General features: G+C 53.8%; 1 protein-coding gene across 3 annotated transcripts in view; it reads left to right on the plus strand.

The window, feature by feature from the left end:
* Window positions 1-299: 299 nt before the first annotated feature.
* The window catches only part of ITGA11 (integrin subunit alpha 11), a 52,024-nt gene continuing 28,064 nt past the window's right edge, over window positions 300-24,259 (plus strand). For all 3 annotated transcript variants that reach the window (XM_072871093.1, XM_072871091.1, XM_072871092.1), the window contains exons 1-4: window positions 300-477; window positions 7,995-8,106; window positions 21,552-21,661; window positions 24,016-24,107. In XM_072871093.1, the coding sequence (XP_072727194.1) occupies window positions 426-477; window positions 7,995-8,106; window positions 21,552-21,661; window positions 24,016-24,107 (366 nt within the window). In that variant the 5' untranslated portion in view covers window positions 300-425. The remainder of the gene's footprint in view (window positions 478-7,994; window positions 8,107-21,551; window positions 21,662-24,015; window positions 24,108-24,259) is intronic.

The raw sequence follows: 24,259 nt of genomic DNA on the forward strand, positions 1-24,259 counted from the left end.
TGGCACCCAGCAGAGGTGGCACCCAGCAGAGGTGGCACCCCACAGCCATCAGTGACCCCGTGCAGACCTTCTGTCTCCAAGCACCCATCGGGGCAAGGAGACCCCGGGGGACCCCGGCAGGGTGCCGTGGGGAGAAGACCAGGGTGCTGCCATGGGGTTGAAGTTCCCAGCCAGCACGGCCCTGCTGGGAAGCTGATCCCTAAAGGGTGCCACGGCCGCGTGAAGGCTGTCCCCTCTCCCGTCCTCTCCTGCTGTACCTCCTACAAGTTTCGCTCGTCCCTCCCACTCCCTCCCAATGCTCGCCTTCTGTCAGGGAGCCGGGAAAGGCTGGGGATAAGGAAAGGGTTCTGCGAGCGAGGCTACCAGTCTGGCTGGCTGCCTCCCGCGGATGCTCGGGGCCGGGGAGCAGGGCAGCCGGCGCTCCCATGGACCTCCCCAGCGGGATGCTCCTCGCCTGCTCCCTCTGCCTCCTGCCCGGTAAGCGCTTGCTCCCCCTCCTGCACCCACCCCAATTCCCCAGGCAAGGGGACAGCAACCGGGAATAACTTTTGGTTATTTAGGAAAGGTGCTGGAGGAAGCCCAAGGTTAATAAGGCTGTTGGAAAAGTCTTCCCGGGAGCAGGAGGGAGGGAGCGAGGCGGGCGCCTTCAAGGCGGGCGAAGGGGAGTTGAAAGGGATGGAGGGCTTTGATGGGCTCCCAGGAATAAGCAGGGCGGGCGGGCAGCACAGCGTCCTCCCGGCCCCCCTCCTCGGCTGGGCTGCAGTTGGAGCAGGATTAGTTAGTGTTGTTCTGAAGCATCGGATAGCGGGGGGAAAGAAAAGTCGCCCCAAAATAAAGCCAGACCCTTTTACCTAGAGTTAACTTTTGTGATCCACAGGTGGTTTGTCCCGTTGCACGTGAAGGGGCTGCGCAAAGGAAAATTGCTTGGGGTTAAATAAGTTAAGAGAGATTTTAGGCAAGTGTTTTGTTTCAGGAGGTGAGCCTACAGCTTCCCCCATACGGCTCAGTGCGTGCGGGACGAGCCCTGCCAGGAGCTGGGGTGCGAAGGGGGGTTCTGCTTCTTGCTGGCCCCTCGCCGGCGTGCTCGGGCTCGCTTCTTGCAGAAGGAGGCTCCCCGGCAGCGGTCATTTTTGCTGCAATTACATCTGGCATCCTCCCGCACGCAGCCCAGGCTCAGAGCAGCCAGGCTGCGACCGCTCGGTGCTGCAAAGGGGAAAAAGAGCTTTACCCCGCTACCCTGCCACCGGCTCACGCCTCCCCGCCAGCCTGCAGCGCTTCTGCCACTGCAAACATTTCTAAACATCCTGATGGAAAAACACGCCAGGGTGGTTTTTTTACTTCTTTTATTTATTTTTTTTTCCCCCTTTCTAATTGCACTGTGGCTTGATCCTTTAAAGCAAGCCGCAGCGGAGCTGCCTTTCTTTGCTTAATAGGGAACATGTGTCTGTGCCTTGCATGGCGGCAGCGAGCGTGGCGGGGCGCGGGGCTGCCTGCGTGGAGCTGCCAGGGCTGATTGCGCCGGCACGGAGACGACGGCACATCCCCGGCCGTGCTTACGTGGGCAACCGAGCCTGTGGGGTGAACTCCCCTTAAAGAGATGCTGCTCGTAGACATATGACGGTTATTGCAGAGTGTAGTCAGGGGATGTGGCAAGTCGGTGTCTTTGCCTTGGGCTGAACAGAAATCCTCCACAGGGGTGTTCCTGCCCACGGGGGTTTCTGCCCACGGGGGTTTCTGCCTGTGCCTGGAGCGGCCGGCGATGGCAGCGCTGCTGCAGCGAACGTGAGCCCTGTGCCGGTGGGAAGGGTTAATTCTTCCGGTGCTCTGTGGTGGTCTCCGGACCAGGATGGGATGCGTTGTGGCTACTGGTCGATATATTTTGCTGAGGACTAACGCTGGCGTTTTGCCATCTGGACTAAAAGCAAGTTTGTGCGATGTGCAGGACCCCCGAGGGCCCTGGGCTGAGCTGAGGGTGTTGGGCTTGGACGTGCATCCTTGGGAATGGCCCCATTGCTGAGCAGGCAGCGGTGCCTGTCCCGGAGCTTGCCCTCTCGTGCAAACTGGGCTCTGGCGATGCTTTGCCCGAGGGGAACCCCTCTCCCTGCTCTCTCCAGCAGCCCCGGGGAAACCCCAGGGAAACTCTGTCCCCGCTCTTGCATCGTCCCACGGGCTGGGAGTCCCCGGAGGCACCGTGGCATCTCCAGCGCTTGCTTGGTTATTACTTGTCACCAGCAATGGAGCCGAGGGAGGAGGCAGGCGATGCCGGTGCCTGGCAGCCTGTCCCCTTCCAGCTGGCACTTTGCAGGGCCAGGGACCCCCCCACAGTGCCGTGCCTCTGTGCACAGCCCGTCCTGGGGACAACCCAAGGTGTCCCTAAACTTCGGATCAGGCCAGCTCCTCTTCCTCGAGGGTTGGGTGGAAGCAGGGCACAGGTCTGGGCCGAAAGCGGGAGAGCCCGGCCAAGGGGTGCTGAGCCACAGCTTGTTGAAATAAACGCCTTCGGTGGCTGCGGATCGCCCGGCTGCTCGCCGATACTGTGCGCTGACAGGGAAGCCGCGACTTCCAGAAGGAGCCAGGGAGGATGTGCCGAGATGCGATAACTTCCCTTGTGTCAGACCATCCATTTTCCTTCGCTGGTTTGGTTTTCCAAAGAAGGCAGTCAGCTCCTTCCCTCCCTAAGGGGTCACCAAATGGTAAAACCGTCGTGCTTGCTCCAGGGGGCATGTTTGGGATTGTCCAGGTGGGTTCCCAAGGGATGCTCCAGTCCGGGCTTTGATGGTGGGTACTTAATTTTGGGTGGCTGCACAGCCCCAACGATGGGGCTGAGTGGGACCCCACCTCCCTGTGTACCAGTTGTCCATCCACCGGCCAAGGTTTGGCCAGGGAAGGTCCGTTAAACAAGCCCCCTGAGGTACAGGGGGCTCTGAGAAGCCAACCCCGCCGTGGCCCCCACAACCCATCGCTTCCCTGGCGTCTCCCTGGGAAAGGGGCGGTCAGAGACCTGCTGCTGTTTATTCCTGATGCCGTTTGCGTTATCGCTAATGAATGTGCCGCAAATGATTAATCGACACGTTCCTTAGGGCTGCAAAACATGGCCATCAAACAGCTCCTCCCTGACTTTTTGGGGGGCCAGACAGCTGGAATTATGGAAGCACAAGGTACTTGTGTAGCTAACGCCCTGGGGCTGTTTGTCAGAGATTTTGTGGGTAACCAGGAATGTTACAACACACGAGCTGGCGATGACTGATCCTCTGTTCATCCTCAGTATTCCCTGGCTCTCCATCCACCGCTGCAGCAGCCACCAAACCCTGGATTGTTTCCTAATAGCTGATGACAAACGCTGGCTTTGAGATAGCGACCTGGAGAGGAATTTCGTGCTTTCAGCATCTCACTCGGCAAAGAGCGCTCGATAGGAATTAAAGCTAAAAGGAAGCACAGGGAGAGGTGGCCCACCCTGCTCCTTCTCGGGCCTGCTAGTTTTTACCCAAATACCCTACATTAACCTTAAACATTTTCTAGTTAAGCCCAATATTTCAATCCTAAGAAAAGAAAATGTAATGTGTTTGGCAGATGGGTTGCAGAGGAGCATCCGATGCCACCAAAGCCCATGTGGTGGTGGGGATGGGATCAAAGGAGAAAGCCCAGCGCTGGGTGGCCAGCGGCATCCCCAGGGATGCTGAGGATGCAGGGGTCGCAGCGGTGACGCTGAGGTCCACGGACCCGCTGCCCCATCGCAGAGGCCACCTCTCCGGTACGGGCTTGAGCGATGAGAGAGGAAGCAGGAGCGGGAATAGCAAGGCGGGTTTCAAAGTGCCAGATCAAGCTGCTTGACCCCGGCACGCTCCAGGTTTTTGGCAGATGTGAGCTTTCCCCCCGCCACGTGCTCCCAGGCTCCTCCAGCGAGCAGCTCGCTCGTCCCTGCAAGAAAGCCTGGCGTGGCACGTGCTCTTCTCGTGTCCCATTCATACCCTTTTCCTAGGTCACCTGTAGTGCCCCCAGATCCCCTATCTCCTCCCATGCTGCTCCTGCGCACCTGCAGCAGCCCGGCAGCAGGCAAGCTGCCTTCGACCTGGGGAATTCGGCAGAAGAGCCCACGCGGGTCCGGACATAGGTTCCCATGGGCTGGATTCAGCCGCAGCCTTTGAGATGCTTCTCCCCACCGTGTTGCTGCCCCATGTTGGCTCGGCCTCTCTCCAGAAACTCTGTCCCGAGCTGTGAAAGTGCTGGAGGCCAGCGAAACAGGCTGGGTTTGCACGATGCAGTCCAAAAAACTGACTGCGTTTTCCTCGCAGTCAAAATAAAAATAAGGAAAATCTTCCGGCGGCTCCACACCTCCTTAAATCGTAAAGGTTTGGAGCAAAGGCAGCGAGCTAAAGCCCCAAACCTCTCACAGCAGCAGAGGCAGCCTTGGGGCATCACAGCAAGCGCCGCTGGGCTGCGTTACGGCACCTTGCCAGAGTCCCTTTGCCAGCGGTGCATCCCGTTGCCTGCCCGAAGGATGCAGGCAGGAGGCACGGGCAGAGGTATGGGCAGGAGGACAGTGCTGGGGCCCCGAGAGCATCTCCCTCCTGAAGGTTTCCCTTACAGGGAGGACTTCTTTTTATTCTTTTTGGCAGAAAAGGTGGCTTTTATTCCCAGTATTGTTTCCCAAATGTGTTTTGGGTTTTTTTTCTTTTCAATATTTGATGTGACAAGAATCAAAAGTTTGGACTCGACAGAAGCTCCAGTTCGGAAAGGAGGTATTTGAGGCTTCCTGCCTTGGCTGCATCGCAAGCAAAACATGTGGCTTTTGGTCACTTATTTATGACAGTGATGTCACTCCTGACAAGAAAATGAGACTCGGTTCTTTGGGTTGCTAAATCTCCTTGACAACCTCTCAAAAAGCTCCCGTTAGTTTAAGCCAGTTTAAATATTCTCCGATCCTTTTTTTTTTTTTTTTTTTTCTTTCTGCCTCGAATGCACCCACATCTGTTGGCTTTCTGAAATTCCTCCCCTCTGCCATCCATCGCCTGGAAACTTTCTTCCAGATCATTTTGCTTTTCCAGCCCCGTCGCCTCCCCGGTCCCCGCTACCTGCCGCGAGTGGGAGGCTCCGGCACGGTGAGCGGCACGGAGCCCCTTGCAGCACTTCTCCCTGCTCCCCCCAATTCAGAGACCTTTGCCGTTAATGAAGCGTTCCCGCTATTTATTTGGGGTTCTATGTTGCTTTTCATGACCGGCCTGGCTGCCTTTTGCAGGAGGCTACAGCTGCACGATGGGGTCCTAAAGCAAGGAGCCATGGGATGGGGGTCCCCAACCTGTCCCAGTGTTCCTGCTCCCCCAAAACCTCTGCCTGGGGCTCTGCAGTGCAAAAGCAGAGAAACTCTGCTGAATGCAAAAAATCAGAAGAAAACCCATCACATCCTTTCTGACATTTGCTCTGCACCCGAGTGATGAAGATGTCTCTGCATTATCTGGAATTGAACCTTGCTTGAAATACAAAAACCCCTCCCCAAAAGACCCTCCTCTTCCAGCCAGGTCCAGGGTGTCACCCCTGCTTGCTGGTGGCAGCAATGTGACACCCCAGGGTGCTCCCAGCTCCCCAAAACCTCCCCCCTCCCCTTGCCCATCACTCCTCTCAAAGGCCAGTCCTGGCCTCCGTTTCTCCACTGGGTAATGGTTAACTCAGAGAAGGTTTTAATTTGTTTTGTAATGTTAAATAAGGTCAATCTACCACAAAATATGCTGGCTCTCATTCCCCCTCCCCCATTTCCTTTCCCCCCCCTGCTTTTTAGAATTTCTTTTTGTAGGATTTTAAAGCTCCTTACCTCAGCTCTCCTTGGCGAGACGCTGAGCTTCTCTGCTTACAGAGCCAAGGTTGCAGCTTTGTTCCTATGACTGCAAAAAATCAGGTTTATCCCTAACATTCCTACCTATAAAAACACTTTCCAACCTGAATTTTTCTGCCTGGGAAGCGGCATCCCCAACCTCTCCTGTTGACAACCCCTTTATACCCCAATAAATACCAAAAGTGATCCTTCTGCTGCTTTTAAAGCCGTCCTTACTAGGAACACCAGGATCTTTTATTTGCAACCGCAGCTACTTTCTGCCCAACGGCGAACGAAGAGCTGGGATATCCTGGCTAGCAGTATCCTTCCCTGCAGCACTGTCTCCCATGCAGCCGCTCCTTGCTGGGACCTGGGCCATGCCCCTCTATGCTTAAGCAAACCTGTGGGGAAAAGAATATCGTAAATTAAAAACACCTCCCTCTAGAAGCCGTGCAGCATTTGTACCCGTGGAGGGTTTGAACGTGACGCTGGCCTGAGCCAAAGTGTACGTGTCTCTGGAAAAGGATATTGTGGGCTGATACCTGCTGGCTGTGGGACATGGGACACGGGACACGGGACACGAGTGGCTGCAGCATTTTGCAGCCACCAGTAATAGAGGCAACGCAGTGCCAGAGCCCCTCGGCACAGACAGTGCTCGTCCGCCCTGCCCGGGGTGGTCTTTGCCCCCAGCCAATTTCTCCATCAAATGCACCCAGGGGGGCTGTGGGCACAATTTGGGGCAGGTCCTGCACCCATGGATGGGTGAAGGGGCATGTCCAGCAGCCCCAAAACACCCCAGTCCTGGGGAGACTCACTTGACTCCCCTGTCTGCACACCCTGCCGCTGGCTCCGGCTCCTGGCAGAGGGACGAGCTGCCAGACCGATCCCCTAAGATTTGCTCCCTGGCAAGTAAATTGCTCTTGAAGGTTGACCCAGGTGGGCTGTGAGCACCAGGCTCCTCGGAGCTGGGATGCCGTGGCCAGGGATCCTGCTCCCGCTGTCCTGCGGGAAGGGGCATCCTCCAGAGCAACCTTGGGAAGAAGAATAAACCCAAAAATCACCCTGTCCAGGTCTGAGCATCCATCCTCAGGGACATCCGCTTCCAGAGCCACCTCTCCCTAGCAAAGCTGCTAGTGGCACCAGCTTTTGCTCGCACAGGAAAAGTGAATCCCAGGTTTGGCTCTTTGGTGCTGCAAAACCCTCGGGGACAGCAGGAGGTGGCCCACCGGGACAGCCAGGCTGGGTGATGGGCTCCAGACCGGGCACATCTGGCATGGCCACACATTTTCTATGTACCCCCAGCCCGTGGTCCCTGCTGGGGTGTGCGGGGACATGGCGGTGGCCATCTCCACCATGAGCAGCTGCTGCTCCACAGCTGGAGGAGCAAAGTGTTGCAGAGCAGCATCACCCATCACAGGGGGCTTGAGGAGACGTCGGAGGGGAGGAGGGTGCTCTCCTCTCCCCTCCCCATGCCCATCCTGGCAGCCCTGGCTTCAGCTGATTCACTTTTACAGCAGCCTAGAGGAAAAATACTTTTTCATTTATCATAAAGGAGAAACACACTTTTGCTTTGGTAGCAGTGGTGGGCACCAGTTCAGCTGCCCCAAGGAGCACGTTGGTGCCTGCTGGGGTGAAGCCCCGTTGCAGGTGGGCTGGGGCAGGGGGCTGCCCCCCAGGGCTTGTACAGCTGTGGCCTCTAAACCCTAAATGAACCCACTTAAAGCTGTAGCCCTGGGGCTGGCTACTCCCTGGGGGCTCAGTGCTGGAGAGAGGAGTGCTGGGTAGCTGCAGGTGAGGTGGGGCTGGTGTGCTTTGGAGCTTGCAGCCTCCTCTCCGTCATGGCTGGCTGTGAGAATGCTGTGCCACGGAGCTGCTGTGATGGGGTAAAACCACCCCTGTTTCATGTAGGACCCTCCTGGGGCATATTATACAATTTGGGGGAACAGCATTCCCAGGATGGTTGAGGTTGGAGGCATCTCTGGAGGTCATCTAGTCCAACCCCTGCTCAAGCAGGGTCACCTGGAGCAGGTTGTCCAGGGCTGTGTCCAGTTGCAGTTTGAATACCTCCATGCGTGGAGACCGCACAGCCTCTTGGGGTGACCCGTTCAGCCTCTGACCACAACAAAAAAGTGTTTTCTTCTACTGTCTCAACACCTTGGCTGACGGGATCCTTCTTTTCTCTCCCCAGGGTTCAGTGACACCTTCAACATTGACACCAAGAGGCCTAAAATCATAGCTGGCTCTAAGGAAGCATATTTTGGCTATACGGTGCAGCAGCATGACATCGGGGGGAAGAAATGGTAAGTGAGCTTTGCGCTGGGCTCTGAAGAGGAGGGGATCTAAAGCAACCTACCCAAAATGCTGAATATCTCCTCCTGCTCCATCCGACCGCTGGTTTGGGGTGGGCAGTGCTGCGGCTCCGAGGGAAACTGAGGTTTGCTTTTGGTGATGCTGGTGCCAATCCAACCTGGGCAAAGTAGAGAATAGAAACCCTCTTCCTTTCAAAAAGAGGAGTTTGGGGGGGATAACAGTATATTTTGTATTTGATAGGTGTATGTGTATGGAGGGTGCTATGCTCTGGCTCCTGCCCGGCTGCCTGTCGGTGGCAGGTGCCATGCATGGGGCTTCGCTCCAGGCAAGTTCACGGTTCCCCCCGGTCCTTGGCCTCCGACACTCGCTGGAAACCCATCTGGGTTTTGGGACAAGGCCATCCCATTTTATATAGTTTCCACCAAAGAGCTGCGGTCTGCAGAAGTGCTCAGACCTGCCTGCATCCATCAGGAGTGCAAGATGAGACTCAGATGGGCTTTGCTAGGGTTTTGGGTTTCATGGCAGGTTTTGCTCCTCGCCAGGGCTGATCCCCACTGGGGAATCCTGCACAGATGTTGGCAGAGACCCTTGGTGCTCTCCAGGAGCACATCTGGATGCTGCAGTGATGAGGGCAGCTCAAAAGGCCCTGAAATTCCCTGCAACTCAATTACTGCGGAGCTGAAGGATCTGCCCCATGGGTGGATGACAGCCAGGCTTACAGCAGCAAGCAAACATGTAATTAATGCAGATGGATACCCCTGAAATTCAAAATTCAGTCCTGTGCTGCCTTTGCATGACCTTTGCTGGTGCTGGTAGGGGGCGTGGGGCTGGACCCTGTCCTGTGTCCTCAAGCCGAGCTGATATTTCACTGCAAGGAGGAGCAGGGAGCTTTGGCTTTAACCTTGGTGTCCCCAGCTGCCGTCGGCGTGGCCTGAAACCTCCCCGCTCGCCGTTTCCCTTCTGTTTAATGGAAGGTTGGGGTCAGCTGCCCAGGCATGCTGCAGCGAGCCTTTCCGCTGGCTGTGACCCCTGGTTTCCCACAAGGATTTTGTGCTTTTCCCAAAGGGTACCCTGCATCCAGGTAATGGCGTGATGCTGATGCTGCGGCCCCCGTGCTGCATCGGCGCTGCAGGGGCTGTCTGGGCTGCGGTGCTCCCAGCTGCATCCTGGGTGGCCGTTTGCAATTAAATCCATGCTGATGTTTCCACTCTCCGGGTTACCGTTTCCTTCCACCGTCCAGCAGAGACCCGAGTTAATATTCATAAGGCTTTGAATGGTGGGATAAAGTTCAGCTTTTCACTGGAAGCGTGCGCTTTGGGATGGGCTGGGAAGGGAGGGGGTTGCCTGGGGTGCAGCCCATGAAGCTGCCTCTGCCCCATTGCAGAGAGGGGTCCCGAGCAGGTATTTTGGCACCCAGTATCCCCTCTGAAGTTCAGATTCTCACATCTGCGTGGCCGTGATGAGCTTTTCCACTGCTTCAGCTCAAGACCGAGTGCAGGGCTGCTCACGGCTGGGCTGAGTCTCCCCAGAACCGTGACCACGCCAGGTATCAGAGCATCCTTGCAGGGGGAACATCCCCGTGGTCCATGAGCAGGTTTGCAGGCAGCAGTTGGGTAGCTTTCTCCTAGAGCTAGCCCTGCCTGGGGCCGTGTCAGGGACCGGGTGGTCTCTTGGGATCCTTTTCATCCTCGTTGTCCATGAACCTGTGCTATGGGACTGTTTCCCAACCGGCCAGCTTACACTTAACGAGCCAGAAACATCTGGCATGGGACACAGCCCTCCACCCTTTCTTTGCTTGCGAATGGGGATATTTACCAAAAGAAATGCTTTTTGGGGGGGATAAAGAATTTTGGGCAGCCTGACAGCACAACTGCTCGTGGCCAAAGCCACCGGAGCACGGCATAAACACGGCTGTTGAGTAGTTCCAGTAAATAAAGCAAATTCCTGCAACGTCCCTTGCTCGAGACCTGGGTGGGGATGGCTGATGTTACCAGATGATGTTGCTCTGCTTGGTATGAAGTCTTCTATCCTCATCTCCCTCCATGCGATGTTGGAGCGCATCTGGGTGGCACCGTGCGCTTAATTTCGAAGGGAATCTCAGCCCAGCCTGGTGTCTCCATCCCTCACCTGCTCCTGGGCAGAGCCCAGGCATGTCTCCTAGATGATAGGATGGAGACCAGGCTCTCCAGGATGGTAGATCTGATGCTTCAGAGCATGCGAGCTCTCCATTTGCACAGACCTCTGCTGTGAAATATTTTCTATCAGTAAGGGATCCAAAACCCCAAAAATTTGGTGGTATTTGCACTGGCCCCTGCAAGAGACTGGCTCCACAGAGGTGTCTGCCAGGTCAGGGCTAAGCCTAGGAAAGGCTGTTCAGAGATCGTGGTTCTCTGAAGCAGATAAAGAGCAGGAACAGAGTGTCTTTGCCATCGCATTCCTCTCTGCTTCTGGAGAATATCCCTTTTCCATATCTCATTTCATCCTAAACATGTCAGAAGCTTCCCCTTGGAGGAGAGCAGCGTAACTGGATGTGAATGGCACGCAGGTGCCTTGCTCCAAGGTGCTCGTGTGCCACTGTGCTCCTCAAATGACAAAGTGACATCCGTGGGTGCAGGTGGTGGGAAACCCTCCTGGGAGCGCAGCTGAGCCTTGCTCCTGAGGAAGGACCCTCCTCACCCACCCCGGGGCAGGAGATGCAGGGTACGGATGCGGCTGAGCCTGGCCCACCCCTCGGCCCATCTTGCGGGGGTCCTGGTCAAGGCATTTATGAGAGATCCTGTGCGATTCCGCCCGACCCTCGGGGTTTGATTTCCCTGCCAGGCAGGGATGGCAGCAGTAGCTAAGCCATTTGGTGTTCAGTGCTTGCACGGGTTGGTTTTGCTGCTCTGCAGAGGTTTCTGCCCAAAGTGAGCTCTCTGAGGGAGAGGCCCTGCAGAGATTGGTGGAAAACACCCATTTTTTTTGCATATTTGCAGCACAGTTGTAGCTATAGACGGTGTTTTAGGCATGATCCTGGCTGCACCCTGGCAGAAGGACTGCAATTCCCATGCTGTTTGGGGGCTCTTATGCTTTTTTCTCATGCCTTCGAGCTGCCACCATCACTGCTGGGGTGGTCAAGGGGTGGCTTCCCTGGGGACCAGCGAAGGGAGGATTTTGCCTCCTTTCCCAGCAAGGCACTGGAGCAAAGACGAGCCCTGGCTCGTTTTGGCCCTTCTCGCATCTCTCCTGCCAACATCAGGCAGGACACAGCTGTAGTTTTCTCTTCTGTCGGTTCCTTTGCATGAAAAAAAAGGATATTCTCTGCACAGAATGAGTGTATGTATATACATAAGTACAGCATCTATTTGAGTATGCAATTATGTAGTATAAAACTTCTATTAAATATGTGTACACAGTTAAAAAATGAAGCCACCATGACTCACTCTGGTTAAAGGATAAATGACTGAACATACAAAACATCTATAGTATAAACCAAGGACATACAGAGCGAGCAGGATAATAATTGTGCTGAGCCTTGGCCAACCCCAGGAGTTGGCAGGAGGCAGAAGAAATGGAGATGCGAAGATGAAACCCCAGTTGCTGGTAAAGGCAGAAGCCAGACGAGCATCCTTCAATACCATCCCAGAGGAGTTTAACGAAATCCACTGAAATGCAGAAGAGCTCAGAGAAACTAAACGGTTATCTCAGAAGCGTGGCTCCTATAGGAGCAATGGTTATAACAACATGCAGAAACCCGGCTGCCAAATACCAAATGTGGAATCTGAGGACTTTGGCACCTATCCTTCAGTCTGAGTCTTTTCATGCCGCTTTTGGCTAGCGCGGATGGTTTTAGAAGGGTTTCAAAGCAGCGTTTATATTTATATATAAATTTATATACATATATCTGTGTGTGTGTATAGGCACATTTGGGTGTACGTGTATACACAAACTTTATATATAATATTCTGTAGGTATATTTTTAGTTGTGACTATTTCCCTTTTCCTAACCTTTTGGGGAAGAAGCCAGATCATTTGCACATGGGGGCTGTAACTGCAACCCTGATAGTGGAAAATCTGGGAGGAAAGCAGATTATTAAATTCCAAGGGGGGAAAAAAAAAAAAGCTTGGATACATACTGCTCGAAAAGCTCATTGACTTGTGGGGCGGCTTTTCTCTGCTCACTGTCTTCCCGAGCAGCGAGTGGCTTTCAGACTTCTCTCTCAACACTTTCTCTCCCTTTTTCATTAAGCTGGAGGTGCAACCCAAGTGCTTTCTCCGAGTATGTGAATGGAAAATATGACAACAGGCTACCGAAACTCATCCTACCGTGCAATGTAGCTTTGTGCAGCAGCAGCAGTCTCCTTTGGTAGAAGGAGAGGAAGTTACTGTAAGGGCAGAGATGATTGTGGTGTTGACCCAAAAGGGTGACTTGGCTTGGAGATGTTCCTCTGTCCCAAGTCATACTTCGGTTCATTCCATTTTGGAGGTGTTTAAGGTATGAATTGCATGACTTCAGGCACATTTGTTGCTGCGGATGGATTTATTTGGGCAAAATGCGTGTGTTCAAACCTGAAAAGGGTTTCCGCAAATGCACGTGGGATGTATGTCCTCAAACATGGAAGCTCCCATCCCCACGTGTGCTCTCCTCATGCTGCACATGGATGTTTGTGGCAAACACAAACTGGAATCTCCTTGAGTTTGGGGAGAAAATATTCTTAGAGGTCCAAAATCAGGTAAAACATGGGAAAAAAGTTCCCTTCGGCTTTCCTCTCCCCTCTCCCAATTGCTTTTCCTGATTCCTGCCCATCGCCCCATGAGCAGGAGCTGTGTCACTCCCTAAGGAAGGACAAAAGGACCCGTTCCCTCCTCCCACACGTGCATGGGAGGTCATGCCAACCACTGCCCTCAGCTTTCCATTGCCACCAGACACCCCAGTACAGAAGCAGGAGAGGGAAAGGGGCCCGCGGGGCAGGTTGTGCCTCCGCGGGGCAGGTTGTGCCTCCACGGGGCAGACGGCAACAGCCGTGATGCTCCACGCAGCGAGCACCGGGACTGCTGCCCCGCGGCAGCTTGTGTCTGCGGATTGAAAGTTTCCAGCTATGCAAAAAATGAAGCTTGAGAAGAACTGGCTGTGGAAGGAAAGCCCTGGGAATAAACACCCATTAGCCTTCAGAAGCTGTAAAAATAATAAATATAGCATTCCCGAGCTGGCTGAGGCCAGGGCTTCGCTGATGCTGCTGGCAAGGTGGCACGGCTGGGGAGTGGGTCCCGGATGGGCTTCAAGAGCCGCGGGTCTAGGATTTGGAGTGCTGGATGCTCTAGAGAGCTCTCTAGCTGCTCCCTGCCTCCCGAGCTCGTGTCTCGTGGTGTCCCGACCCGCTTTGCAGCAAAGGGGTGCTGTGAAGCCTCAGTGCAGGGTTTGGCCCCCTTGAACCCCCCCTGGGCACAGCTCCCCACCACCCTCAGTAAGAGCTCGAGCCCCGGGGTGCTTGCAAGGGGGGGCAGCCCTGAGCCCCCATCCCCGCGGCTGCTCCAGGCACAGACATGACGTTTCCAGTCTGAGCACGGCCAAAGGGAAAAGGAGGAGGGAGAAGAGAGAAAAATCTGCTCGGTGGATTTAAAGCTATAATTGTGCTGATCTGGAAAAACAGTTAAAGGGTTTGCTATTTCCCTACTACTGCGAGAGGCTTTCTTGGCTGTAATTCTCCTGTGGTTTGGCTGGTACCCGAGCACTTGGATTATTTTGGTGAAAGGGTACATAACTGCAAAGCATTCCTCCGGCGCGGGGATAATGTCTGCTCCCGGCTCTCCCTCCCATCACGCTGGGGCTGCAGGGACGGGCTGGCCGCAGGGTGCAGGATGCTGTAGCAGCCCACCCCACCTCCCGTGTTCAGGGAGATTGTCGCCTTTTTGGCACACATGGGGTCTTTTTTTCCAGAAAATCACATAGGCTCTGTTATTAGCGTCGCTGGGCTCTTCGGGGCTGCTCTGCAGGTTGGTCTGCCCCTGCCTGGCACCTTCCCAGGGCGCCTTGAAGGACACGGGACATCTGACATCCCTGGGGAAGGTCTTCCTTGGCATAAAGCAGTGCGGTTGTCACAGATTCAAAGGTCGGTTTGCATCAGCCAGTTAGGCCTTTTCTTTTTTTTTTTTTTTTTTTTTTTTTTTAGAAAGCATTTGGTCTAATCGGAAAAATAGATGTGGTCTCGTGTTACTCGCTGTAGGACTTGCAGAAGAGAGGGGCTCACGGGAGGACGTCCCCTTGCAGACAAACCCAGTCTGCACCAGCAGCACTCAGCTGACACTCTTCATGGTTGGTAGCAGGCTGAAAGAGGAAGGAAAAGGTCTGCCACCCTGTCCAGAAAAAAAAGCAAAACTGCACTTGGTATTTTTTTTCCACGAGGGACCCAACAGGAGGCACATGCAGAAATGGGGATTTGGGCTACACGACAAATCTGGCGGGTGGAGAGCAGCTGCCCCGCAGCTTCTGGGCTCCCGGGCGTTCCAGGATCTCCGTCTCGCCTTCCTCACCTCGAGAGCCTGAAATTTTCTCCTGCCCCAACCCTGTGGATTTACCCAGGGCTTTCCAAACTGCTGCAGCAAGAGCAGCATTCCCTAACCTACCTTTGCTTGCTGTGACACCCAGGTGGGCTTCCCCCTCTGAGGTGCACCAGGATTTTTAGGAAGAAACAGAAGCAGCCCATCAAGCACCAGCTTTGGCAGCCAGGCCCTTGAAGCAGAGAGAAAAAATTGTCTCCTTGGTGTTTCTAAAGCATCCTCATTGCACCATAGCGTTAGCATTCAGGTGCAGCCCTAAGACCCCAGCACCCCTCCCGCGGTGAGACCGGGGGAGGCTGGAAGTGGCTGGACACCAAGTCCTGCCTGTGCCACCACGTTACACGTGTGCTGCAAAATATCTATAGCCTCATTGATAAAGATCTCTATGAGGAAGGGGGTCTTGTTCCTTCCCATCCCATATTATTCACCCATAAAAAGGCCTTTGCAATCGCATCTTCGTTATTTAGGGTTGGGGGCTTGGTGCCCTGGTCTCAGAGCACTGAAGGGCAGATGGATGGAGCTGCGATATCGGAGCCGGTGACCCAGCGGTGCCTCCAACACAGAAATGCATGGGTGGGGGAACCTCCCCAGACACCGCTAGCTGGTGATAATGGGTGACTGGGGAAAGCAAGAGGCACCTGGTGAGAACTGGAGTCACAGATCAGGCTTGGCTTTGGAAACCTCCAGAAGAAAGCCAGAGATCGCACGAGTCCTGGTGGACACGTGCAGCCTGCAGAGAGCATTGACCAGTAACTTCAAACGCCGCAGTGGAAACCCTCGGCCGGGCCAAAAAACACTGACGGGCCTCCCCTGTAAACACCTCTTTATTACAATATCCCTAAGTAAAAGGGAAAAAATTACACCAGAAAAAATAAGAAAGTATCATTACTGCTGACCACAATATTCTGCGAGTTCCTCAGACATGTTTTGCAACACGCCCGTCATCTGCTATTTTAAGGAGAGCGCCGGTATTTTTGCTTACTGCGATGTCTGTGTAATTGCTGCAGCAGCGCGGGGCTCGGACCCTGCATGCCTCCGTGTCCTGGTGCCAGGTCACCTCGGGGCTGGTCCTGTGACGTGGCCACTCGGCGTGGGGGGAGATGGCCCGCCGGGTCCTGCGGGGTTTGCAGATGCGCTGTGGGAACGGGCTGTGTAATTAGGAGCATCCATTCCCGGCTCGACCCGGTGCGCAGAACAGCTGGTTAAATCACAGCCGTGTTTATGTTTCATTTTGCAATGAGAGGGTTTGTTATGAAGCAGAGAAAACATCGATCAGCCGTTAAAAAAACAACAAGCAAGGGTGCTTGTGCGCGTCAGTGGCAGATGGGCAGCCTCCCGCAGGCACTCCCCGTGCGGGGGGGGACAGGAGGGGACAAAGCTCATGTCCCGGCGTGGGTCAGGTCTGGACCTGGTTGCCTGCGCTGGGCACTGCGGGGTCAGTGGGACCCAAACCTCAAAGCAAGGATGCGCTACGTCTTAGGAGAGAAATCCCCTAAAAGTCACCAAATGCGGGGATGGAGCACTGCAACCGCTCTGTCGTTAGGAGGTTCTCTATTAATTGGGGTAATATGGGGAGCACAGGGAGACCTGGGAGTGAGCGAGAGGCTCTAATGCCTCCACGGGGAATGCTTCTGCCAAGGGGTGATTTACCAGGTATTCAATGGGCAAAACGGTCTTGCAAAGGGCTGGCAACCACTGCTACATAAGGAGCCCGAATGGCTCGTTGGTCATGAGTCAGCCCAAGGCTGGGTGCTGGAGAAGAGCCCCTGCGAGCTGTGGGAAGGACACCGGCCCAGAAGCGGTGCTAGGGCTGGAGATGAGCAGGAGCGGATCGGGACGAGATGATGTTACACGCAGGAGAGAAGGATGTGGGTGGAACAGCCACGGCCGGGAGGAGCATCCTCGCCTGGGTGGCAGCGCCGGGGGACATTGTCCCTTGCCAAAGGTAATGGAAACCTGACACAGACGGTGCAAATACTTCCCCGCTGTAACCATCCTCTTCCTCCTCCTCCCCTGCCGCACGCCCCAGCCTCGGGCTCCTGGGCCGGGTGAAACATCTTGCTGCTGCCGGGTGGGAAAGCAAAGGTTTGCGTCGCTCCTGGCTTTATGCGCCGCACTTTTTCAAAACTGCTTGCTGAATGTACCTGGTTGATATTATTTAATACGCTGTTAACCCAGCGCACGTCAGGCCGGCTTGTTGGTGCTCCCAGACCCAATGCCTCTTCTCGCTGCCAGCCCGCACTCCTCTCCCAGATGCCCCAAGCTCCCTCCCTGGCTGCCCCGTGGGACTGCTCCGTAGAGAGACCAAAAAAATCAGCTTATTTTCTTCTGACATCTCTGCTGCACCTCCCCGGGCTTTGGGCAGTGCTAAGGGATGGATCTGGGTTTAATAATACAATAGCCATCACCTCAGACTCCCTCTATGAGACCGTGTTGGAGGTCGCCCGGCGCTCGGCTGCAGATGTTTGTCCCAGGCGTGTTTTTGTGGTGGCCCTTGGTCACGGACACACGGGTTTTCTCTGCTCCTGGTGAGCAGAACTGGCTGGAGAGACAGTCTGTCCATTGCTGTCCATGCAAGGTGATGGGATCCTCTCCATCAGCAGAGCCATCCTTCATTGCCTGCGCTCTTCAGTGGAGCTGTCTTATACCTAAATATTAAAAAAAACCCACCACAGATTGATAAAATGATTTTCTAAAGACCACGCAGAAAGCTGCTGTCAGACCAAGGACTCATTTTCAGGTCCCACGTCCTCCTGTGCCGCCATCTCTTTGACTCCTCCGCCGTTTCTGCCTCTCCCTGGACTCCCACTCGGTTTTTTTTTCCACCATTGCCAATGTGAAGAAAAACATTTCAAAGTCCATTCCTCTGTCACACTCCCTCCAAGGAGCCCCGATCCCGTTTAAAGTTTTCCACAGCTGAACTCTCCCTTTCCTGAACCTCCTTAATCACTTCTTCATCCAGTTCCATCTTGAATAAATTAACTGCAAGTGAATTTGCCTTGCAGGAGATTAAGTGTCCCATTGATTGAAAAATCCTGTGAAAAGCATAGTTGCTTCTCCGTTCCTCCCTAATCCCTGCTTTCCCAGATCACCAGCTAGACAGACCTTCCTTTCCTGATTTCTTTCCATTTAATCAAAATATCTTACAGTTCAAAATGGGGTTTGCAACCTCTCCGCAATGCACCCAGGGAGTCTGCTGTGCCGGGGGGGGGGGGTTATTCCCTTAAAAAGTCAGGAATTTGCTGGATGCAAAAAGGTTGAGGGGTCTCTGTGGTGTGGGATCATCACGCGTAGGGGGCGAGGGGCTGAGCTACGTCCAGGCGAAGGTGCTGGTTAATACAACCCTGGCAGGAGAAAACGCAGGTAAAAGCCAACAGCACTTTAGGGGCAATAGGCAGAAATTAAAAATTTATGCAATAGAGAATAATAAATGAAGATAAATAGGGACTAAATAAATGAAGCAGAACCAGACCTAGGACTGTCGGAGGAGGTTTGACGGCGGTGGCACGCTCCTCTGGGAGGGGATGCTGGGGACGGGCACATCCCTTTGGCTCGGCGCGGGAGCCTGGAGGTACATCCAAACGGCCACAAATTTTTAAGCGCTGAACTCTGTGACAAATTTCCCAGGAAAATGCTGCCTTCTCCGTCGCTTGATGCCTTCAAATCAGGGACGGATGTTTTTCCAGGAGATGTGCTCCAGCGAAACGTAATTTATTGGGTTCAGTACTGAGATAACTGGCATGAATTAATGTCTGTGACACAGGGAATTTCACCAGATAATGTTTTGACTAAGGGAAAAAAAATACCCCAATAATTCAATCAGTACCGAGCAGCTGTGACTCTCATTGTTTTAGACACTGAAGCACGGCAGCGTTTCGGTTTTACGCTGCCCTGTCGTGCTGCACACGCCGCTCGTGCACGTGTAACAAAATCGTTTAAAACAGTGCAAAAAACAAAGCAAATTGAGCTTGGCAGATCATTTTAATGTTTGCTGTCAGACTTGCCCAGCAGCCGCGGACGCAGCCATCCCATCCCCAGGCTGGGCAGGGCACCGGGAAGCGGCACCCAGCACGGGCGCTTTGCTTGCAAAGCAGAAATTGGGTTTCCACTCCCCTCATTGCACAGGCAGAGCCGAGGCTCCTCCGGTATTTCCAGCAACAGCCTGCTTTTCCTTTTTTTTGTTTTCCCCCCCAGGATGAAAGTTAAAAATACGTCCTCAGACATGTTGCTCTGAGCAGTCTGCGCTTTTCACATTTAATCCCTTTTTTCGCTTTTGTTTTCCCCATAAGGAGCGCATGAAAAGGAAGGCGAGGGCGGGCTTGTTTGTTTCTTATTTTCTTTTAAAGCTTCATTTATTAGCCAAGCCGTGACGCAAGGGCCTGCAGCTTCGCTCTCTGCAGAGGGCTTTACTTGTTTAGCATCAGGCCAGGGCTGGGGCGGGGGGATTGCAACCCTCCAGGGAGCACGAAGGGGGAGATTTGGGGTGACCCAAGGGTGCGTGGGGACGGGGAGAGCCGGGACGGAGCAGGGGATGGCTCCCTGCTGGGGCAGGATGCTCCAGTTGGATTTGGGTGACTTGGGATGGGACTTTTTTTTTTTTTTTAAGAAAAAACCACTTAGAGCACAGGTTTACAAACCACAAAGTAAAGGACGAGGTTTGTAAGCAAGCTGTGAGCTGGTGAGCAGAGCAGCGTCTCTGACAGCCGACTTTGGGAAACACTTACAGCATCCCTGCAACCCGCACCTTTCAAACAGCTGGAAAAGCCTTTTGCCCGAGCTGCCAAGTTTCCATGAGAATTTGACAGCTTCAGCTAATTAATCATTTAAATTTAACCAAAAAGGGAAAACAATGCCATTGTCTTTGGGAGACAAAAATTCTGTTTTCATGAGCTTCACAACCCCTTTGCATTCATGGCAGCGCCTGTAAATATTTGGGCTTTCTTTGAGCTTGCGGCCCTGACGTAGGGCTGGGGAATTGGGGGAATGGGTGGTTTGCCCTCGTCATCATCTCGTGTTTGCAAGAGATGCTTCGACATAATAACCGCTGGTGTTCGGGAATATTTATTAATGGGTAGTGTGAGAATATTAATATGGGAATAATAAGTAATGGGAAAGTCCCAGCTAGGATTTCCCTGCTTCGAGGTGGGGGGACACACTGAGGTGGAGCTGCTCCGAGGAGTTAATGTTAAACCCTGTTTATGTTAAACTCCTCTATTGGAATGAAGAACTAAAAAATGAAAACATCATCTTCTGAGGCATCTCAGCCTTCATTTCTTTTCATCTTCAAGGTCCTTTTCTCTCCCTCCCACACTCTTTCACTATATTTCCCGTCTTCCACCTTCCCTCCCGCTCTGGCCATGAGCAAACAGGCATCGATAGTGCAGCGGAGGCAGAGGGAGATGAGCAAACTCCTTGTACAGGTCAGGGAGAAGGTACCAGATTTCCCTGAGCTTCTGGATGCTATTGAGGACAGTTCCAGATGGTTATTATTTTCCCCTAATTAATCTCCTCGTTAGCAATGAAGCTGTAAGACAGGAAGTATTTCCATGAGAATCCTTAAGCGCTGCTTAGATTTTGGTGCTTTTAATTTGGTGAGCAATTCCGTTTTATAGCGATGGAATAAAAAGAATGAGTGTTTAGTGTCTTTTTAGAAGCAGCGTTTAAAAAAAAAAATGACCATTTCTGGTCTAACAGGGAACATCTGTGCTGGGGATGGTCGCTTTGCCAGCTGCTGGGTAGGGCAGCACAGAACAAAAGAGGTCCTGTTTATCTGTCGATCCGGACTCGGACGGTTGCATCCACCGATAGGATTTTTGAAAGCAAAAAAGCAATGGAGCAGATTTATTTTGGGGCTAACACACTGGGAGCAGAAGATGCCAATAACCCGTGGTTCGGGGTATTTTTGAGCTAGCCTGGAAGGAATGGCCAAATTCCTCAGGTCTTGCTCTCCTCCTCCTTTGGTTTGCTGTTTTGTGCTATTCTGGTCAAGTCCACAAGAAAAAGTGAGAAAAATGCTTGCGATGTCCCAGATACATCCTGACTAGTGGCTTGCGCCCTTGGTGGATGTATGCATTTTTATCAGCTCCTCTTATTTTAAAGAACAGATAGATGCTCAACATCCTCACCCGCCGCTGAGCTAGGGATCCTAACGTACCTGCTTGTAAGTGAACAGCCCCCGGTCAGAACAAAACTCCTGGAAATTCACTTTTTCAGCTTTTTAGTGGGGAAAATTCCCTGCAGATCCCAGTGTGAGTTGCTGTTACTGCTGTGCCAGCTCCCTGTTATTCCTTCGGGTATCTCTAGGCAGGACTCCTTGGTACACATCTGAGCCCTGAAGGCAATCCTGGCACGAAAAGATCCCTACCTGAAGCAGTGGTGAGAAGGGACGCCTCCGTTCCCCACTCCCCAGGGCCAGCCGTGCCCACCACGGGACCTCAGACGGATGCTGAGGGTTTCGGTGCCGGTGCCAGCCGTGAGCTGAGGTGGTGATGGGGGTCCCGCACTCCTCCCCACACCATCAGATGGTTTTGCGGACCTCGCTCGCTGCCGGGCATTCGTTCGCCCCTGTTGCATCTGATGGCCGTTACTTCCAAGCAACAATGAGTCATCGTCCCCCGCTTATTGCTGCCTGCTGTCGTGGGAAGAGAAAGTCAAAACGATGCTTTTGTTCCTTGTGTCGAGTCATGTCAGGAGAACGACGGCGTCCCCCCACCAAGGGACCCTCTCCCGACGTCCCCCCAGCAAGGGACCCTCTCCTGACACCTCCTGAGCCAGGAGCCGGGGGCTTGGGCTGGGGAATCCTTTTTCCCGGCGGGGTTCCCCTCCGGCGGTGGCCGTGGGTTTGCTCCCATGCCTCCCACCCAGCCCCTGGGCACTGACAGACCCCTCTTTCCCGCAGGCTGGTGGTGGGAGCTCCCTATGAAACCAACGGCCAGCAGAAGACGGGAGATGTCTACAAGTGCCCGGTGACCAGCGACACCCACAGCAACTGCACCAAACTCAACCTAGGTACCGCACACCCGCGGGGCAGCGAGGGGAGCTGGGCGTTTTTAACATGGTGCTTTTTAATCCCTGCTTTGCTCTGTAAATCCCAGGGTGCTCTGTAAAGATGCACCCTGTCGTGTTGCCCAGATTGTCCCCGAAAGCATGAGGACTTCATGTTTTAGGAGGATTTTTAGATAAGGAATTATCTCAGGTGTTCAGATTAGTCCCGGTGCTGAGCTTTAAGCAATGTTAGGGTAAAATCAAGCAAATCGGAATAAAGTTAAAAAGTTATTTATTTAATATAGCTTAAACTGGTTTATTAAATGGCCAGGATAAACTTATCAATGGATAACGGTCCCACAAGCAAATACCTGACGGCACATGGCGGTGCCCGTATTCCCTCTCTGGGGGATGCTCGGACGACGTGCCCACCGCAGCAGGTTCCCTGGGCGCAGGCAAGCTTTGCTCCCAGCATCCAGCCTGCCCCTGCGGCTTTGGTATTTGGGGAGCTATCACCCAGCCCCACCACCCCCGGGCCCCATCACTGCCGTCGCAGGAGGAGAGACCCCAAGCATGCTCCAGCCCCGCAGACATCCCCTGGGTGGAGAGAGCAAGCCCTTTCTCAGGGTTTCTTGGGCTGGTCCAGCACCGACTGTGCCGGCAGCACGATATCGCGGCATCGGGACATGCCCTCCCCGGGTCGGGGCAGTGCAAGGCACGGGGGGGACAAGTTCCCTTTGCTGCCCAAAGTGGGACACCCGACGGGCACGTCTCTGCCTCAGCAGGGAACGTGCGAGCCGGGGACTTTCTCATGGTCCTGAGGAGCATCGCTGGGGTCTGGGGGCAAGGTCTGGGATTTTTTAACGCTGGAGCAGCTGGAGCAGCTGTTCTCACTTTATTTTTCATCGTTATGAATCTGAACTCTCCTGGGTTTCTACCAGAGCTGATAAGAGAGGAGGAACTTTGGATCATCTGCAATATTTGATTGATGGGCTCCAAATCTTTTATTTTTTTTAAACATTGTTTTCTTTTTTCCTTTTTTTTTTTGTTATTTGCTATGAGAACATCGAGATTCTTCAAGGAAATCAATCTCTTGTGTTTGTAAATTTGAATCTTGCTAAAAAGCAATCTTTTTTCCATTGGAAATGAGTTTCGAATTCAAAGGTCGGTTCCATGAGCACATCCTATTTTATTTTTTTCCCAATTAACTTGTCTAGTTAGCACAACCCACTGAGGCCGTTTGAGTAAAACCAGACGCAGAACTGCCCTGAGGGGATGCCAGGCTGGCAGCGAGCGCGCAGCAGAGATGACCATAGCGCAGAGAAGCACGAGCTGACGTGGGACCGGGGCTCTGCCCCTGCCCTTCCCACGCCGAGCGGGCAGCGGGTGCCGGAGCGGGCGAGGAGCATCCTGCTCCCCACCGCAGAGCTGCGGTCGCAAGGTGTAGCATACCTGGGGACCAGAGCAGGACAGCGGGGTGTCACCACCCGCAGCTGGCATCCTGGAGGATTTATAACCTGGGCTAAAGCCCCTTTTTCTCCGGCGTCGCTGCGGCGTGCGTGCAGGCAGCAGGTTGAAGCAAGCTCAGGGTGCGTGGGTGAGAGCCGGGGCTGCAGCCGGCTGCTCCGCCGGGGAGAAGCGAGGGGTTGTTGGAAGCTGCTCAGCCTCGGGCTGAGCTCCTTCGAGCTCTGGGTTGTGGATCTCGGTTTCTGAGCCTCCCCTCAGTTTAAACCTCAGTAAGAAACTTCTAAAGGCCACAAGCAAAGAAACCAACCCCAAAATTTTACCATTAATTGCCCCATTTCCTCCTTTTCGGTTTGCTTCTTGGGCATAACAGCAAAGGGGGAGCCCTGGGTGGCGGGGAGCTGCATTGCCCCCTGAAGTGGAGGAGAGGCTGGGTTAGGCAGCGTTGTCACAGCTAAACGATATTAGCGTTAACCAAAAGACAGGGCTGCCCTGGGGGCCATTCCCGGTTTCTGGGCTGTGACATGGGAAACAAAAGCAATGCACAAAGATAAATCAGCCTCGGCTGGCCCGACAATAAAAGATGAGATGCTAGAGCTGCTCCAAGGGGTTTCTTCCTGAAGACTGACTATGGAAGAGGTGCTGGCTCTGACTCGCGGTTTCCTTCCCTAGAAGACATTTCTCTTTGTTGGTTGTGGCATCTAAGAAAAAAACCGATTCTTACCTTGACAACTGCTCCCAAAAAAAAGCAAAAGCACAAAGTCTGCAATGTAAGCGCGCCGAGACGGCTCTCCTCCAGCGTTCAGCTGGGTTCCCTCTTGCTCCAGAGATGCTGAGGAGCAACACGGGGACGTGGGCTGGGTGGTTGGCATCCCTGCCCGGCGGCCGTCCTTAACTGCATCCTCTCTCCGAAGGACGGGTAACGCTCTCCAATGTCTCCGAGCGGAAGGACAACATGCGCCTGGGCCTCAGCCTGGCTACCAACCCCAAGGACAACAGCTTTCTGGTGAGGAACGGGAGCTTCGGCACAGCCTGGCCTCCCTGCGCAGGCAGCTCGCTGCAAGGTGCATGCACATCCGCGTGTAGAGGCATGCAAACCCAGATGCATGTGCATATACGTGTAAAGGCGTGCAAACCCAGATGCATGTACCCATATGT

The sequence above is a fragment of the Ciconia boyciana genome, chromosome 8, assembly GCF_034638445.1.
Source record: "Ciconia boyciana chromosome 8, ASM3463844v1, whole genome shotgun sequence".
NCBI lineage: Eukaryota > Metazoa > Chordata > Aves > Ciconiiformes > Ciconiidae > Ciconia > Ciconia boyciana.